The sequence below is a fragment of the Coregonus clupeaformis genome, chromosome 36 (genome assembly GCF_020615455.1).
Source record: "Coregonus clupeaformis isolate EN_2021a chromosome 36, ASM2061545v1, whole genome shotgun sequence".
In the NCBI taxonomy this organism is placed as follows: domain Eukaryota; kingdom Metazoa; phylum Chordata; class Actinopteri; order Salmoniformes; family Salmonidae; genus Coregonus; species Coregonus clupeaformis.
In genome coordinates this window covers 6,304,815-6,320,616 of record NC_059227.1, presented here as the reverse complement: position 1 = coordinate 6,320,616, position 15,802 = coordinate 6,304,815, and the positions used below count along the sequence as shown (strand labels likewise).

At 46.4% G+C, this 15,802-nt stretch overlaps 1 protein-coding gene across 3 annotated transcripts in view; it reads left to right on the top strand.

The window, feature by feature from the left end:
• Window positions 1-15,802, top strand: part of LOC121552358 (ryanodine receptor 3-like) — a 279,469-nt gene that overhangs the window by 80,513 nt on the left and 183,154 nt on the right. For all 3 annotated transcript variants that reach the window (XM_045211236.1, XM_045211237.1, XM_045211238.1), the window contains one exon: window positions 706-810. In XM_045211236.1, coding sequence (XP_045067171.1) covers window positions 706-810 — 105 coding nt within the window. The remainder of the gene's footprint in view (window positions 1-705; window positions 811-15,802) is intronic.

The window sequence follows — 15,802 nt, the reverse complement described above, 5'->3', positions numbered from 1 at the left end:
CTCTCTCTCTCTCTCTCTCTCTCTCTCTCTCTCTATCTCTCTCTATCTCTCTCTCTCTCTCTCTCTCTCTCTCTCTCTCTCTCTCTCTCTCTCTCTCTCTCTCTCTCTCTCTCTCTCTCTCTCTCCCTCTCTCTCTCTCTCTCTCTCTCTCTCTCTCTCTCTCTCTCTCTCTCTCTCTCTCTCTCTCACTCTCTCTCTCTCTCACTCGCTCTCTCTCTCTGTCTGTCTCTCTCTTTCTCTCTCGCTCTCTCTCACTCTCTCTCTTTCTATCAATTCAATTCAAAGTGCTTTATTGACATGAGAAACATATGTTTACATTGCCAAAGCAAGTGAAATAGATAACAAACAAAAGTGAAATAAACTATCAAAAATGAACAGTAAACATTACACTCTCTCAAAGGAATAGACACATTTCAAATGTCATATTATGGCTATGTACAATGATGTGCACTCTCTTTCTTTCTGTCTCTCTCTCTCTCTCTGTCTCTCTCTCCCTCTGTCTGTCTGTCTGTCTATCTCTCTCTGTCTCTCTCTTTCTGTCTGTCTGTCTGTCTGTCTGTCTGTCTGTCTGTCTGTCTGTCTGTCTGTCTGTCTGTCTGTCTGTCTCTCTCTCTCTCTCTCTCTCTCTCTCTCTCTCTCTCTCTCTCTCTCTCTCTCTCTCTCTCTCTCTCATATATATATATATATATATATATATATCTCCAGATTGTTCTGCCTCCTCACCTGGACAATGTGCGGGACAGACTAGCAGAGAACATCCATGAGCTGTGGGGCATGAACAAGATCGAACTGGGCTGGTCCTATGGCAAGGTAGGTGCTATACCTTACTGGTCCTATGCTGCAGAGGATAAGTTCATTAGAGTTACCAGCCTCAGAATTGTAGCCCAAATAAATGCTTCACAGAGTTCAAGTAACAGACACATCTCAACATCAACTGTTCAGAGGAGGCTGTGAATCAGGCCTTCATGGTCGAATTGCTGCAAAGAAACCACTACTAAAGGACACCAATAAGAAGAAGAGACTTGCTTGGGCCAAGAAACACGAGCAATGGACATTAGACCGGTGGAAATTCGTCCTTTGGTCTGGAGTCCAAATTTGAGATTTTTGGTTCCAACCGCCGTGTCATTGTGAGACACGGTGTGGGTGAACGGATGATCTCTGCATGTGTAGATCCCACTGTAAAGCATGGAGGAGGAGGTGTTATGGTGTGGGGGTGCTTTGCTGGTGACACTGTCTGTGATTTATTTAGAATTCAAGGCACACTTAACCAGCATGGCTACCACAGCATTCTGCAGTGATACGCCATCCCATCTGGTTTGGGTTTAGTGGGACTATCATTTGTTTTTCAACAGGACCAGGTTGTGTAAGGGCTATTTTACCAAGAAGGAGAGTGATGGAGTGCTGCATCAGATGACCTGGCCTCCACAATCACCTGACCTCAACCCAATTGAGATGGTTTGGGATGAGTCGGACTGCAGAGTGAAGGAAAAGCAGTCAACAAGTGCTCAGCGTATGTGGGAACTCCTTCAAGACTGTTGGAAAAGCATTCCAGGTGAAGCTTGTTGAGAGAATGCCAAGAGTGTGCAAAGCTGTCATCAAGGCAAAGGGTGGTTATTTGAAGAATTTCGAATATAAAATATATTTTGATTTGTTTAACACTTTTTTGATTACTACATGATTCCATATGTGTTATTGTATAGTTTTGATGTCTTCACTATTATTCTACAATGTAAAAAATAGTAAAAATAAAGAAAAACCCTTGAATGAATAGGTGTGTCCAAACTTTTGACTGGTAGTGTAGGTGCAATACCTTACTGGTCCTATGGTAGGCGCTATACTTTTAGTTTTATCTCACCTCTGTTATGGCTTGTATGCCAATGTACAGTAGGTGCAATACCTCTGCATGGTCTCTAGGGCAGCGATATATCAAACCACTGTCACCTCATCTGCTAATTTTGTCCATGAAATGGATTATACTGCATAAATATGGGTTGTATTTACAATGGTGTTTGTTCTTCACTGGTTGCCCTTTTCTTGTGGCAACAGGTCACACATCTTGCTGCTGTGATGGCACACTGTGTTTTTTCACCCTGTAAGATAAGGGAGTTTATCAAAATTGGGTTTGTTTTCTTTGTGGATCTCTGTAATCTGAGGGAAATATGTGTCTCTAAAATGGTCATACATTTTGCAGGAGGTTAGGAAGTGCAGCTCAGTTTCCACCTCATTTTTTGGGCAGTGTGCACATAGCCTGTCTTCTCTTGAGAGCCAGGTCTGCCTACGGCGGCCTTTCTCAAAAGCAAGGCTCACTGAGTCTGTACATAGTCAAAGCTTTCCTTAAGTTTGGGTCAGTCACAGTGGTCAGGTATTCTGCCACTGTGTACTCTCTGTTTAGAGCCAAATAGCATTCTAGTTTGCGTTGTTATTTTGTTAATTCTTTCCAATGTGTCAAGTAATTCTCTTTTTGTTTTCTCATGATTTGGTTGGGTCTAATTGTGTTGTTGTTGTTGTCCTTGGGCTCTGTGGGGTCTGTTTGTGTTTGTGAACAGAGCCCCAGGACCAGTGTGCTTAGGGGACTCTTCTCCAAGTTCATCTCTCTGTAGGTGATGGCTTTGTTATGGAAGGTTTGGGAATTGCTTCCTTTTAAGTGGTTATAGAATTTCACGGCTCTTTTCTGGATTTTGATCATTAGGGGGTATCGGCCTAATTCTGCTCTGCGTGCATTATTTGGTGTTTTTGCAGAATTCTGCATGCAGACTCACAATTTGGTGTTTGTCCCATTTTGTGAATTCTTGGTTGGTGAGCGGACCCCAGACCTCACAATCAGAAAGGTCAATGGGTTCTGTAACTGATTCAAGTATTTTTTGCCAGACCCTAATTGGTATGTCGAATTTTATGTCCCTTTTGATGGCATAGAAGGCCCTTCTTGCCTTGTCTCTCAGATCGTTCACAGCTTTGTGGAATTTACCTGTGGCGCTGATGATTAGGCCGAGGTATGTATAGTTTTTTGTGTGCTCTAGGGCAACTGTGTCTAGATGGAATTTGTATTTGTGGTCCTGGCAACTGGACCTTTTTTGGAAAACCATTATTTTTGTCTTACTGAGATTTACTGTCAGGTCCCAGGTCTGACAGAATATGTGCAGAAGATCTAGGTGCTGCTGTAGGCCCTCCTTGGTTGGTGACAGAAGCACCAGATCATCAGCAAACAGTAGATTTTTGACTTCAGTTTCTAGTAGGGTGAGGCCAGGTGCTGCAGACTGTTCTAGTGCCCTCGCCAATTCATTGATATATATGTTGAAGAGTGTGGGGCTTAAACTGCATCCCTGTCTCACCCCACGGCCCTGTGGAAAGAAATGTGTGTGTTTTTTGCCAATTTTAACTGCACACTTGTTGTTTGTGTTCATAGATTTTATTTTGTCGGATGTTTTTCCCCCAACACCCCTTTCCATGAATTTGTATAGCAGTCCCTTATACCAAATTGAATCAAAAGCTTTTTTGAAATCAACAAAGCATAAGAAGACTTTGCCATTTTTTTTGTTTGTTTGTTTGTCAATTAGGGTGTGCAGGGTGAATACGTGGTCTGTCGTACGGTAATTTGTTATAAAGCCAATTTGACATTGTTTTCACTGAGGAAATGCACGAGTTAATGATAATGCAGAAGATTTTGATTACGCATATCCCACGGTAGTTATTGGGGTCAAATTTGTCTCCACTTTTGTGGATTGGGGTGATCAGTCCTTGGTTCCAAATATTGGGGAATATGCCAGAGCTGAGGATGATTACGTTTACATTACATTTTAGTCATTTAGCAGACGCTCTTATCCAGAGCGACTTACAGGAGCAATTAGGGTTAAGTGCCTTGCTCAAGGGCACATTTATGTCATTTAGCAGACGCTCTTATCCAGAGCGACTTACAAATTGGTGCATTCACCCTATAGCCAGTGGGATAACCACTTTACAATTTATTTATTTATTTTTTTTTTTGGGGGTAGAATGATTACTTTATCCTATCCCAGGTATTCCTTAAAGAGGTGGGGTTTCAAATGTCTCCGGAAGGTGGTGAGTGACTCCGCTGTCCTGGCGTCGTGAGGGAGCTTGTTCCACCATTGGGGTGCCAGAGCAGCGAACAGTTTTGACTGGGCTGAGCGTGAACTATGCTTCCGCAGAGGAAGGGAGCCAGCAGGCCAGAGGTGGATGAACGCAATGCCCTCGTTTGGGTGTAGGGACTGATCAGAGCCTGAAGGTACGGAGGTGCCGTTCCCCTCACTGCTCCATAGGCAAGCACCATGGTCTTGTAACGGATGCGAGCTTCAACTGGAAGCCAGTGGAGTGTGCGGAGGAGGGGGTGACGTGAGAGAACTTGGGAAGGTTGAACACCAGACGGGCTGCGGCATTCTGGATGAGTTGTAGGGGTTTAATGGCACAGGCAGGGGAGCCCAGCCAACAGCGAGTTGCAGTAATCCAGACGGGAGATGACAAGTGCCTGGATTAGGACCTGTGCCGCTTCCTGTAAAGGCAGGGTCGTACTCTCCGAATGTTGTAGAGCATGAACCTGCAGGATCGGGTCACCGCCTTGATGTTAGCGGAGAACGACAGGGTGTTGTCCAGGGTCACGCCAAGGCTCTTCACACTCTGGGAGGAGGACACAACGGAGTTGTCAACCGTGATGGCGAGATCATGGAACGGGCAGTCCTTCCCGGGAGGAAGAGCAGCTCCGTCTTGCCAGGGTTCAGCTTGAGGTGGTGATCCGTCATCCATACTGATATGTCTGCCAGACATGCAGAGATGCGATTCGCCACCTGGTTATCAGAAGGGGGAAAGGAGAAGATTAGTTGTGTATCGTCAGCGTAGCAATGATAGGAGAGGCCATGTGAGGATATGACAGAGCCAAGTGACTTGGTGTATAGGGAGAAAAGGAGAGGGCCTAGAACTGAGCCCTGGGGGACACCAGTGGTGAGAGCACGTGGTGCGGAGACAGCTTCTCGCCACGCCACTTGGTAGGAGCGACCGGTCAGGTAGGACGCAATCCAGGAGTGAGCCGCGCCGGAGATGCCCAGCTCGGAGAGGGTGGAGAGGAGGATCTGATGGTTCACAGTATCAAAGGCAGCAGACAGGTCTAGAAGGACAAGAGCAGAGGAGAGAGAGTTAGCTTTAGCAGTGCGGAGAGCCTCTGTGACACAGAGAAGAGCAGTCTCAGTTGAATGACCAGTCCTGAAACCTGACTGGTTTGGATCAAGAAGGTCATTCTGAGAGAGATAGCAAGAGAGTTGGCTAAAGACGGCACGCTCAATAGTTTTGGAAGAAAAGAAAGAAGGGATACTGGTCTGTAGTTGTTGACATCAGTGGGATCGAGTGTTGGTTTTTTTGAGAAGGGGGTGCAACTCTCGCTCTCTTGAAGACGGAAGGGACATAGCCACCGGTCAAGGATGAGTTGATCAGCGAGGTGAGGTAGGGGAGAAGGTCACCGGAGATGGTCTGGAGAAGAGAGGAGGGGATGGGGTCAAGCGGGCAGGTTGTTGGGCGGCCTGCAGTCACTAGTCGCAAGATTTTATCTGGAGAGAGAGGGGAGAAAGAAGTCAAAGCATAGGGTAGGGCAGTGTGAGCAGGACCAGCAGTGTCATTAGACTTAACAAACGAGGATCGGATGTCAGTCAACCTTCTTTTCAAAGTGGTTGATGAAGTCATCCACAGAGAGGGAGGAGGGGGATTCAGCAGTGAGGAGAATGTGGCAAAGAGCTTCCCTAGGGTTAGAGGCAGATGCTTGGAATTTAGAGTGGTAGAAAGTGGCCTTAGCAGCAGAAACAGATGAAGAAAATGTAGAGAGGAGGGAGTGAAAAGATGCCAGGTCGGCAGGAGTTTAGTTTTCTTCCATTTCCGCTCAGCTGCCCGGAGCTCTGTTCTGTGAGCTCGCAATGAGTCATCAAGCCACGGAGCTGGAGGGGAGGACCGAGCCGGCCGGGAGGATAGGGGACACAGGGAGTCAAAGGATGCAGAAAGGGAGGAGAGAGGAGGGTTGAGGAGGCAGAATCAGGAGATTGGAGGGAGAAGGATTGAGCAGAGGGAAGAGATGATAGGATGGAAGAGGAGAGAGTAGTGGGAGAGAGAGAGCGAAGGTTGCGGCGGCGCATTACCATCTGTGTAGGGGCAGAGTGAGTAGTGTTGGAGGAGAGCGAGAGAGAAAAGGATACAAAGTAGTGGTCGGAGACATGGAGGGAGTTGCAGTGAGATTAGTAGAAGAGCAACATCTAGTAAAGATGAAGTCAAGCGTATTGCCTGCCTTGTGAGTAGGGGGACGGTGAGAGAGTGAGGTCAAAAGAGGAGAGGAGTGGAAAGAAGGAGGCAGAGAGAAATGAGTCAAATGTAGACGTAGGGAGGTTGAAATCCCCCCAAAACTGTGAAGGGTGAGCCATCCTCAGGAAAGGAACTTATCAAGGCGTCAAGCTCATTGATGAACTCTCCAAGGGAACCTGGAGGCGATAGATGACAAGGATATTAAGCTTAAATGGGCTAGTGACTGTGACAGCGTGGAATTCAAATGAGGAGATAGACAGATGGGTTAGGGGAAAAAATTGAGAATGACCACTTGGGAGAGATGAGGATTCCTGTGCCACCACCCCTCTGACCAGATGCTCTCGGGGTATGCGAGAACACATGGTCAGACGAGGAGAGAGCAGTAGGAGTAGCAGTGTTTTCAGTGGTAATCCATGTTTCCGTCAGCGCCAGGAAGTCGAGGGACTGGAGGGTAGCATAGGCTGGGATGAAGTCAGCCTTGTTGGCAGCAGAACGGCAGTTCCAGAGGCTGCCTGAGACCTGGAACTCCAGGTGTGTGGTGAGTGCAGGGACCACCAGGTTAGAGAGGCAGCAGCCACGCAGTGTGAGGCGTTTGTGTAGCCTGTGCGGAGAGGAGAGAACAGGGATAGGCAGAGGCATAGTTGACAGGCTGTAGCAGATGGCTACAATAATGCAGAGGAGATCGGAATGAAATGAACTAAACATCTGGGAAAGGAGAGAGCAAGGCCTCCCTCACCAAAAAAATATAACTCTCCCAACTTCCACCTCAGAAACTATAATGGTTTCACTGAACCACCCGAATAAAACTCTCCCAACTTCCACTTTAGAAATTAGAATTGTTGTAAACTACAGCGGTTCAATGTTTCAAGGACTAGACTCAACTTACTTTATTCAGCTAGCTAACTATGACGCCATAGCTAACTAGCATGCTAGCATCCAATAACACACAGTTTAGCACCAATACTTGGTTACAACAAACTACCAATAGTGTGTTAACACACTAAACAGATAATTCGTGTCCGTGTCTAGTTCTTTCATAACGCAGCAATGATTAAACGTTGGCTAGCTAGCACAAAGATATTGTATTTAGCTACTACAGTACAGCTAGCTGGTAGTGTTGGCTAGCTAGCAATGGCTGCTGTGTTGACTTTGTTTGAAAAACGGCGTCGCTGCGAACGAATGTAGCTGGCTAAAAGGATATTGTATTTAGTTGCTACCGTTGCTAATAGCTACTAGCCAGCTAGTCCAGGAGGTGAGTTAGCTAGCTAGTTTCGTGCTACACCCGGCACCGCCGAATACAAAAGTAACCTACAATAACTACATACAACAACTACGTCTCCCGAGTGGCGCAGTGGTCTAAGCCACTGCATCGCAGTGCTAGCTGTGCCACTAGAGATCCTGGTTCGAATCCAGGCTCTGTCGTAGCCGGCCGCGACCGGGAGACCCATGGGGCGGCGCACAATTGTCCCAGCGTCGTCCAGGGTAGGGGAGGGAATGGCCGGCAGGGGATGTAGCTCAGTTGGTAGAGCATGGCGTTTGCAACGCCAGGGTTGTGGGTTCGATAAAATAATGTATGTGCTAACTGTAAGTCGCTCTGGATAAGAGCGTCTGCTAAATGACTAAAATGTAAATGTAAAACTACCCACAACAGCCCACGATGCCTACCTATAATACCTAATAATATACAGCCCACGATGCCTACCTATAATACCTAACTACAATCTAAATACATAGTTTAAGCCTTACTCGACAAAGCCCAAGCTATGTATAAAGCCAAACTTACCCAACGCCAGCTATCTGGGTGGCAGACTGCAATCAGTAGCTGTAATTAAGTACAGCAGCTACCAACCACCTAACGTTAATGCCTCGGATAATGAGGTTAGAAAAACAGCTGAATGGTAGGTAGCTAGCTGGCTCAATTACAGGTACTCTTAAGCGTGAAATAACATTGGAAACAACTAACCACAGTTGCTAAAAGTTACCAGTAGCTACCCGCTAGCTAGCTAGCTTTGTTGGTCCAAGTAGTTTACGTATAGCCAATTGGAATTTGTGGTGTGTATATTTTATCATTTCATTTAGGATACCATCAACCTCACAGGCCTTTTTGGGTTGGAGGGTTTTTATTTTGACCTGTAGTTCTTTCAATGTAATTGGAGAATCCAGTGGGTTCTGGGAGTCTTTAATAGTTGAGTAGGTTTTTGCTGTTTGTTCTTTTTCTTTTCTTTATATTGCGGGGGTAGATCAGCTTAATATTGCAGATAGATTGTAACTTCCATCAATGTAATTGTCTGCATCACTTCCAATCCCCCATGTTTATATATATATATATATATACACACATACACACATACACACCCACATACATACATACATACATACATAACATACATACATACATACATACATACATACATACATACATACACATACATATTCTTTAAAAATATATATATATTCGCCTTTATTACTTTCCAACCCCGCCACCCTTTCCCCACTTGGAGTAAACTAGTGAACAACAACGCCTAGGCCTCTACTTCCAGCCCATACCCACTATCTACATTTTATGGACAGTCAATTTTACAATAATTACATTTTGTTTGTTCTTTCTCCTGAACTTCTTCTACTCTCAACCTCTCCGATCATATCTTTGCTCCTTCACAAAAGCTCCCAACCTACAACCCATACACTTATTATGGACACAGCGTGCCTACATTATTAGTTATCTTATTATTGTTTGTTGTTAGTTGTTATTAGTCCCATCCTTCAATTCCATAGGGGCCAAAAAGATTGGAGAAGTGGTTTATCCATACATCTCCGTTTTGGATAGATAACTATTCATGTTGTTGTTTGTTTAGAGTTTTCACATTTTCCCAGAAGTGATTCGATTCTATGGATTCTTCAATTACATTGAGCTGATTTCTGACATGCTGTTCCTTCTTTTTCTGTAGTGTATTTCTGTATTGTTTTAGTGATTCACCACTCTCTCTCTCCTCTCTCACTCTCTCTCCATCCATCTAGCTAATTCTCTCTCTCAACCCTCTCTCTTTATCTCACTCCATCTCTCTCCACCCTCTCTCTCTATCTCCCTCCCTCCATATCCCTCTCTCCTCTCTCACTCTCTCTCCCTCTCCACCATCTATCTCCCTCCCTCCATCTCTCTCAATCTTTCCCTCACTCTCATCCATCTCTCTCTCTCTCTCTCTCTCTCTCTCTCTCTCTCTCTCTCTCTCTCTCTCTCTCTTCTCTCGATCTGTCTCTTTCTCCATCCATCTCTCTCTCTCTCTCTCTCTCTCTCTCTCTCTCCATCTCTCTCTCTCTCTCTCTCTCTCTCTCTCTCTCTCTCTCTCTCTCTCTCTCTCTCTCTCTCTCTCTCTCTCTCTCTCTCTCTCTCTCTCTCTCTCTCTCTCTCTCTCTCTCTCTCTCTCTCTCTCTCGATCTGTCTCTTTCTCCATCCATCTCTCTCTCTCTCTCTCTCTCTCTCTCTCTCTCTCTCTCTCTCTCTCTCTCTCTCTCTCTCTCTCTCTCTCTCTCTCTCTCTCTCTCTCTCTCTCTCTCTCTCTCTCTCTCTCTCTCTCTCTCTCTCTCTCTCTCTCTCTCTCTCTCTCTCTCTCTCTCTCTCTCTCTCTCTCTCTCTCTCTCTCTCTCTCTCTCTCTCTCTCTCTCTCTCTCTCTCTCTCTCTCTCTCTCTCTCTCTCTCTCTCTCTCTCTCTCTCTCTCTCTCTCTCTCTTCCTCTTTTCTCTCTCTCTCTCTCTCTCTCTCTCTCTCTCTCTCTCTCTCTCTCTCTCTCTCTCTCTCTCTCTCTCTCTCTCTCTCTCTCTCTCTCTCTCTCTCTCTCTCTCTCTGCATGCTGGGAGTGTTTGGTGCGTGCTGGGAATTGTTTGAGTGAGTGCTAAGTGCGAGTGTTGTGTAGAGTTAGATATCCTGGGTTTTTCCTTTTCTTGGTGATATCCTTTTTTCTTCTATGCATGATTAAGGTTATTATTTCTATTTTTTTGTTGCGGTAGAATTAAGTATATTGTTTTTCGTGTCGAAATTACCCTGATTTTGGTGGGGATGGCGGCCCGAATCGGGACGCCGTCCCTGTCACTTCGGCACGGCTTTAGGTGTGTTACTGAAGCTACTGTCACGGTGGAAGAGGTTTTGGTCGCCGTAGGAGAGAAGGTAGGATATGAGAATGTTGCTTATGCGTCACGGATGAATAAAGCGGTGGTGGTATTTCTTAAAGAAGAGCGCCTTGTTGATCGTATGGTTGAGCATGGCATACTTCTTAAAGGAATGTTTATTCAAGTTACGCCGCTTTTTTCTCCGTCAACAAGGGTAACGATTTCAAATGTACTGGCCGTTCATTCCAAATGAGCTATTGGAGCGCGAGTTATTGCGCTTTGGGAAGTTTGCAAGTTCAATTAAGGTTGTCCCATTGGGTTGCAAACACCGGGCGTTGAAACAGGTAATGTCGTTTCGGCGACAGGTGTTTATGTTTTTGGACTCACCGGAACAGACTTTGGAGTTATCGTTTAAAGTCAAGTATGACAATAGATTGTATATGGCTTATGCTAGTACAGTTAGTCAACGGTGTTTTGAGTGTGGGGATGTTGGTCATAAGCGACATGCTTGCCCGAAAAGGGAGAAGGCAGAGGGAGGGGCGCAGGTGGTCCTCGTAACGCCTGGGCCCACTGATGTAGGAAGAGGTGGGCTGACAGTGGTAGAGCAGCCGCACGCATCTGTTGCTGAGGAACAAGTTGTCCGTGTTGAGGGCACAGAGGTGCAACTTGTACCAGAGGGAAATGTTATGCAGGGGGATTTTTTTTGTTGTAGAAGGTAAGGATGGATCTGAAGGGCCATTTCCTCAGACTGGTGAGGAGGTGCCCAGTACGAGTGCTGTGGTACAGGAGGGGGTACATGTGGAGCTAATCTCCCAGGTAGTGGAGGAGATGCCCACTACAAGTAATGGGTTACAGGAGAGGGTTCATGTGGAGCTCATCTCCCAGGTAGTGGAGGAGATGCCCACTATGAGTGCTGGGGTACAGGGGGGCTAGTCTCCCAGGTAGTGGAGGAGATGCCCACTATGAGTGCTGGGTTACAGGGGGGCTAGTCTCCCAGGTAGTGGAGGAGATGCCCACTACGAGTAATGGGGTTCAGGCGGGGCTAGTCTCCCAGGTAGTGGGGGGAGATGCCCACTACGAGTAATGGGGTTCAGGTGGGGGCTAGTCTCCCAGGTAGTGGAGGAGATGCCCACTACGAGTAATGGGGTTCAGGTGGGGCTAGTCTCCCAGGTAGTGGAGGAGATGCCTGGTACGCAGTGATGGGGTGCAAGTGGGGAGTGTTGAAAGGGATGTGGTAGAGGGGAGTCAGTGGTCTGTGGCCTCAGTTGAGGAGGATCAGGAGAAGGATATGGATATGGATATCTCTCTTGATACGGTAGCAGCTGGTGAGGACTCAATTTACGATCTAGAGGAGGTAAAAGGGTTTCTGGATCAGACTTTTTGGGGAAATCTGTCAAATTGGCAGATTATTTTGATGTTGATAAGTTTGTGAGGTCAGCTGTGATGTTACAGAAGACGGTGGGGTTAGACCAGTTGAGTGAGAAGAAGCGGTTTCGCTTGAGTAAATTTGTTACTGCTGTTGCAGCAGCAAAGGGTGGTGGGAAACGTGGTCAGGTTAAGAGAAAATTTAAATAATGATGATGATTATGCCTCATAGGGTGTTCTATTCTCTTTGTCTGGTTTCTCTGTGGTATCTTCTGCTTTTCCTTTTTCTTTTCTATATGGAGGTACTAAGGGTAGGTTCTCTCAACATTAATGGAGGAAGGGACAGGAATAAGAGGGCTTGGGTATTAGAAGTAATAAAACAGAAAAGGCTTAATGTAGTTTTCCTACAGGAGACACATAGTGATGAGGAAAATGTGGCTGACTGGGGTATGTGGTGGGAGGGGCAGCATATACTCAGTCATGGTACTAATTTCAGTGCTGGGGTGGCAATCTTGTTTTCTTCAGGCTTAGGGGTGACTGTGGTATCTACAACAGAGATTGTCAAGGGTCGGGTTTTATTGGTCAAGGTGGATGTTATGGGGTTTTTGTTTGTTTTTTTGAATGTTTATGCTCCTAATGAGGGTACAGAGCGTATTGTTGGTTTTGATAAAATAAAGGAAACCTTAAGACAGTGTGACCAAGAGGGGTGTATGGTTTTAGGGGGGACTGGAACTGTACAGTGGATTTTACTGTTGATCGCACCGCTGAAGAACCTCACCTGCGGTCAGCAATTTGTCTGTCTGGTCTATTAACTGAGTTTGAGCTTTCTGATGTGTGGAGAGTAAGGAATGCAAAAGTTAGGCAGTACACATGGCTAAAAGTTAATGAAGGTCATGTCAGTGCAGCAAGGTTAGACCGGTTGTATGTATCTGAGCAATACTGTAGTAGGGTTGGAAGGTGTGACATTACTCCTGTGGGTTTCTCTGATCACCATATTGTCACTGTTGATATTCACTTGTCCTGTCCACGAAGGTCATCATCTTATTGGTATTTTATAATGTTAAATTGTTACATGATGTCATGTTTTGTGAAAGGTTTTTGTTGTTTTGGGAAAAATGGAGGGTTACAAAAGGGAATTTTGAGTCCTTGAGACAATGGTGGGAGGTTGGGAAGGCCCAAATACGATTATTTTGTCAACAGTATACTGCTCTGTCTCGAATTGAAGTTAAAGAGACTATCAGGGCCCTTGAGCAGAACATTAAATCTATTGAATTGAAGTTGCTCACTCAGAATGACCCCGGACTAGTCATGAACTTACAGGACAAGAAACATGAATTGAGGTCGTTTCTGCATGAAAGAGTGAAGGGTGCCTTGATTAGGTCTCGTTTCGCTTCCCTCAAGGATATGGATGCTCCTAGTGCTTTTTTTTTTAACCTAGGAAAGTCGACATTGCAACGTAAACAGATGGTCTGCCTTCGTCTCCCTGATGGGAAGGTGACCACGGATGACAGTGAAATGCGTCAACATGCCGTGGATTTCTATTCTGCCCTCTATAAGGCGGAGGATTGTGACTCTCTGTGTACTGAACAGTTGTTACACGGTCTTCCTCAATTGGGACCTGAGCAAAGAGTCGCATTGGACTCTGACATTACACTGCAAGAGCTGTCCACAGCAGTTATGCAGCTCTCAACAGGCCGAGCCCCTGGCATTGATGGTTTACCATCTGAGTTTTACAAGCACTTTTGGGGGTCTATTGGGGAGGATTTTTATGAAGTGGTGTGTGAATCTTTTCATGAGGGCTCTCTTCCTGTATCTTGTCAACGTGCGGTACTTTCACTGTTGCCAAAAAAGGGGGATTTGGCTCTCATAAAAAATTGGAGACCTGTTGCTTTGCTGTGTGCAGAATATAAAATTGTTTCTAAATGTCTCTCAAACAGGTTGAAAGAGTATCTGGGATTGTTGGTCCACAAGGACCAGTCCTACTGTGTACCTGATCGCTCTATTGTTGACAACTTGTTTCTAATAAGAGATGTTTTGGACATTTGTAAACTGTCTGATGTAAATGTGGGTTTACTTTCTTTGGATCAGGAGAAGGCTTTTGATCGTGTGGACCACCAGTACTTGTTTAAAACAATGAAAGCCTTTGGGGTTGGGGATGTTTTTTTGTCTTGGATGAAGTTACTGTATGCTGGGGCCTCGTGTATGGTGAAGGTGGGGGGTGGTTTGAGTTGTCCCATCCCTGTCCAAAGGGGCATCAGGCAGGGATGCCCAATTTCAGGGCAGTTATACAGTCTGGCGATTGAACCAATGCTTTGTTTTTTAAGAGCGAAGCTTACTGGTTTCTCTGTGCCAGGTGTAATGAAGGGTCCCACGATAGCACTGTCTGCGTATGCAGATGACGTGACAGTTTTTATTACAGGGGGTGAGGATGTTAAGGTTCTCTCAGAAGCCTTAAAGGTGTATGAGGGGCCTCCTCAGCTAGAGTCAATTGGGGAAAGAGTGAAGCGCTGTGGGCAGGCCAGCTTCAGATGGGGTCCGCTCCACGGTTACCAGGGGGCTTCAGTGGGGCAGAGATGGGATGAAGACTTTGGGGGTTTTTTCTAGGCTCCGATGTCTTTCAGAAAAAGAACTGGGAGGGTGTAGTGGAGAAAGTGTGTGCCAGACTGTCAAGATGGAAATGGGTGCTGCCCCAGCTGTCTTATAGGGGAAGGGTACTGGTAGCTAATAACCTAGCTGCCTCTACCCTGTGGCACAGACTAATGATTTTACAGCCACCAAAGGGTCTGATACAAGAGCTTCAGAGGACCCTTGTCAACTTCTTCTGGTCTGGACAACATTGGATTAAAGCTTCAGCCCTGTACCTGCCACTGCACGAGGTGGGCAAGGCCTGGTGGACATTTCTTCCAGGATCATGGCTTTCCGGCTTCAAGCAGCCCAGAGACTGTTGTACAGTGACGGTTCTAGCTGGGTTGACACAGCCTACGCATTGATGAGGAGAGCGGGCTGTTTGGGCTTAGACAAGCACCTTTTCCTCTTAAAGCTGGAGGGGGGTGAGTTGCCTGGCCTGACTCCATTTTATGAGTCTGTTATGCAGGCTTGGAGAGTTCTGGTCAAGTCCCGTAAGGCCTGCACGCCACCAGGGATGTGGCTTTTTGAAGAGCCTCTTTTTCACAACACTGCCATCCAGTCCCGTGTTCTGGGTTCAGCTAGCCTACGTTCATGCCTGTTAGGCGTGGGGTGTACTAAGCTGGGTCATCTGATGTGGAACAGGAATAGGTCGTTGGAGGAGCTGGGAGAAAGAGCGGGGATCCGATCGTCTCGCCTACTGAGGAAGGTCGTCGCTGAGGTCTGTGATTCCTTGCCAGTACTTCATCTGCAGTATGTGACTGACACTTCCAATTCTGATCGGTGGAAGGAGGGTCTGGATTATGTGTTCCCTGCACTGATTGTTAGTGCTGCGGCGGGGGCATTCGAGGAGGACGTGGGGATGCTGCTTTCCTTCGATACCCCGGAGCTGGGGGAGTTCAAGGAGGTGGGAAAGAAGGCCATGTACAGAATATGTGTAAAGGTGTCCCATGCCTCTTCCCTGGAAGGGGTAAAATCGACGAGGTGGGCGGGTGTGCTTGGTCCAGGTGCCTCCCCAAAAGGCTGTTGGCGAACACTATACAAACTGCCTATTGATAAGAGGACAGCTGACCTCCAATGGAGGATAATACATGGAGCCATAGCCACCAACATGTATCTGGTACACCTGGATCCTACTGTTGGGGAGGAGTGTCCATTCTGTGCTGAACCTGAAACTCTGGCACATCTGTTTTTACAGTGTCCCAGGTTGGTCGGGATGATTGACCTGATCACTAATTGGTTCTCAGCTCTGGGAGAGGTTTTCTCTTCCCAACTGTACATATTGGGGCCAAAGTACAGGTTTAGTCAGAAAGCTGTAGTTGTGTTGCTTAATTTTGTGTTAGGGGCAGCAAAATTAGCCATATGGAAGACCCGAAAGAACAGTATTCGGGGACAGGGGTCTGTGGATGTGGTGGGAATG